General features: G+C 32.6%; 1 protein-coding gene across 1 annotated transcript in view; it reads left to right on the top strand.

Annotated features, from left to right (window-relative positions):
* The window catches only part of LOC138862762 (putative leucine-rich repeat-containing protein DDB_G0290503), a 178929-nt gene that overhangs the window by 23119 nt on the left and 153310 nt on the right, over positions 1-2500 (top strand). Inside the window, exon 2 of the mRNA XM_070125941.1 lies at positions 1223-1454. Within this exon, the coding sequence (XP_069982042.1) occupies positions 1223-1454 (232 nt within the window). The remainder of the gene's footprint in view (positions 1-1222; positions 1455-2500) is intronic.

Below are 2500 nucleotides of genomic sequence, written 5' to 3'. Positions count from 1 at the left end.
AATAGACCCTTTAAAATACTATTAAAGAACTGACACCTTAAAAAATCCCTTAAAGATATTAAATAATAGACCCCTTTAAAAACTATTAAAGAATAGACCCCTTAAAAACTATCACAGAAAAGACACCTTAAAAAAAACATCAAAGAATACACTCCTTAAAAAACTATTAAAACCCCAAAAAGTAATTCATATTCTTTTAAGGTTTTAAAGGGATCCTTACCTTAAAAAAAACTTAAAAAACTATTATAGAATAGACCACTTAAAAAACTATTAAACCCCCAAAAAGTAATATTCTTTGTAGGTTTTAAAGGGAACCTTACCTTAAAGAATAGACCCCTTAAAAAAACTATTGAAGTACTGATCCCTTGAAAAAAAAAAATTATTAAAAAATAAACCCCTCAAAAAAAAAAAAAAAAAAAAATCTTAAACCCCCTCAAAAATAATTCATATTCTTTTAAGCTTTTATAGGGATCCTTACCTTAAAAAATAGACCCCTAGAAAAAATATTAAAAAATAAACCCCTTAAAAAACTCTTAAACCCCCCCAAAATTAATTCATACTCTTTTTAAGATTTTAAAGGGATCCTTTCCTTAAAGAATAGACCCCTTCAAAAAATATTAAAACCCCCTAAAGTAATTCATATTCTTTTTAAGGTTTTAAAGGGATCCTTAAAGAATAGACCCCTTAAAACAATTATCAAATAATAGACCCCTTAAAACCCTCTTAACCCCCCCCCCCACCCCCCAAAAGTAATTAATATTCTTTTAAGCTTTTAAAGGGATCCTTACCTTTAAAAAATAGACCCCTAAAAAAAATATTAAGGAATAACCCCCTTAAAAAAAACCCTCTTAAACCCCCCAAAATTAATTCATATTCTTTTTAAGCTTTTAAAGAGATCCTTTCCTTAAAGAATAGACCCCTTCAAAAAATATTAAAATCCCCTAAAGTAATTCATATTCTTTGTAGGTTTTAAAGGGACCCTTAAAGAATAGACCCCTTAAAAAGACTATCAAAGAATAGACCCCTTAAAAACTCCTTTTCATTCCTCTCCACCCCCCAAAAGTAATTAATATTCTTTTAAGCTTTTAAAGGGATCCTTACCTTAAAAAATAGACCCCTAAAAATATATTAAGGAATAACCCCCTTAAAAAAAAACCTCTTAAACCCCCCCAAAAGTAATTCATATTCTTTTTAAGCTTTTAAAGGGAAACCCAAGCTTCAGGAGCGAGGGAGGCGTGCCCGATCTCAGCCGATCTCGCCCGGTCATTGCAGCCGATGTTGATCTGTTGACGACAATGATAACACGAGCCGGATATTGTGTTTGCACGTGGTGTTACGTCGCGGAGTGGAGGGAGCTACCACGGGGTCTCTACGGGGTCTCCACGGGGTCTCCACGGGGTCGCTACGGGGTCTCCACGGGGTCTCCACGGGGTGCGGCGGAAATCGGGATTTTCGTGGGCGTGAAGAAGCGGCGGTGGTGAAGTGGGGGTGTGTGGGGTGGGTGGGGTGGGTTGGGTGTGTGTGTGGGGTGGGGTAGGGGGGTACTGGTATAATGTGTATGTTTTTGTTATGTTTGTGTGTGTGTGTGTGTGTGCGTGTGTGTGTGTGTGTGTGTGTGTGTGTGTGTGTGTGTGTGTGTGTGTGTGTGTGTGTGTGTGTGTGTGTGTGTGTGTGTGTGTGTGTGTGTGTGTATACATATATAGTATATATATAGATATATACATATATACTAAATAGAATATTAAGAAAGTTAAGAAAATTATTGTAAATGATACATGTTACCTATATGTAAAATTCTTTTCATTCGCTAGTACCATTGTTATCATCAGTATTATTTTGATTTTTAAAAGGTATATTATGACTATTGTTCATATTATCATCATTACTACTGTTGTAGTTTTGGCAGATATCCTTATTTTGATAATTATTATCATTGTTATAATCATCTTTATGGAATCATCATTACTAACATTATTATTGTTGTTATTGTAAACATTGCTCTTATTATCATTAATATTATTACTATTATTATCTCATTAGTATCATCATTTTCATCACTGTAATAATTACATTACATCATTATCATTTCTCAATATTCATAATCATTATTTATATCATCAATATCCACATTATCATCATGATCACCATCACCATCATAATTATCGTTATTATTATTATCATTATAATAATCATAGTTATAATCATCATCACCATTATCATCATCACTTTTACGACTAACAAAAAAAATAGTAATAATAATAATAAATAAATAAATACAGGAAAGAAAGAAAGAAAGAAAGAAAGAAAGAAAGAAAGAAAGAAAGAAAGAACGAACGAAAGAAAAAAAAGAAAGAACGAAAGAAAAGAAAGAAAGAAAGAAAATAAAAGAAAGAAAGAAAGAAAGAAAAAAACTCCTGACTTCTCTTGTCACCATTTTCCGTGAGTGACTGCACTTCCTCTGAACATAAACCTCTCGCAATAGTTTGATAACGAAAGAGGT

Source organism: Penaeus vannamei, chromosome 9 (genome assembly GCF_042767895.1).
Source record: "Penaeus vannamei isolate JL-2024 chromosome 9, ASM4276789v1, whole genome shotgun sequence".
In the NCBI taxonomy this organism is placed as follows: Eukaryota; Metazoa; Arthropoda; class Malacostraca; order Decapoda; family Penaeidae; genus Penaeus; species Penaeus vannamei.
This window is presented reverse-complemented; position numbering and strand designations above follow the sequence as displayed.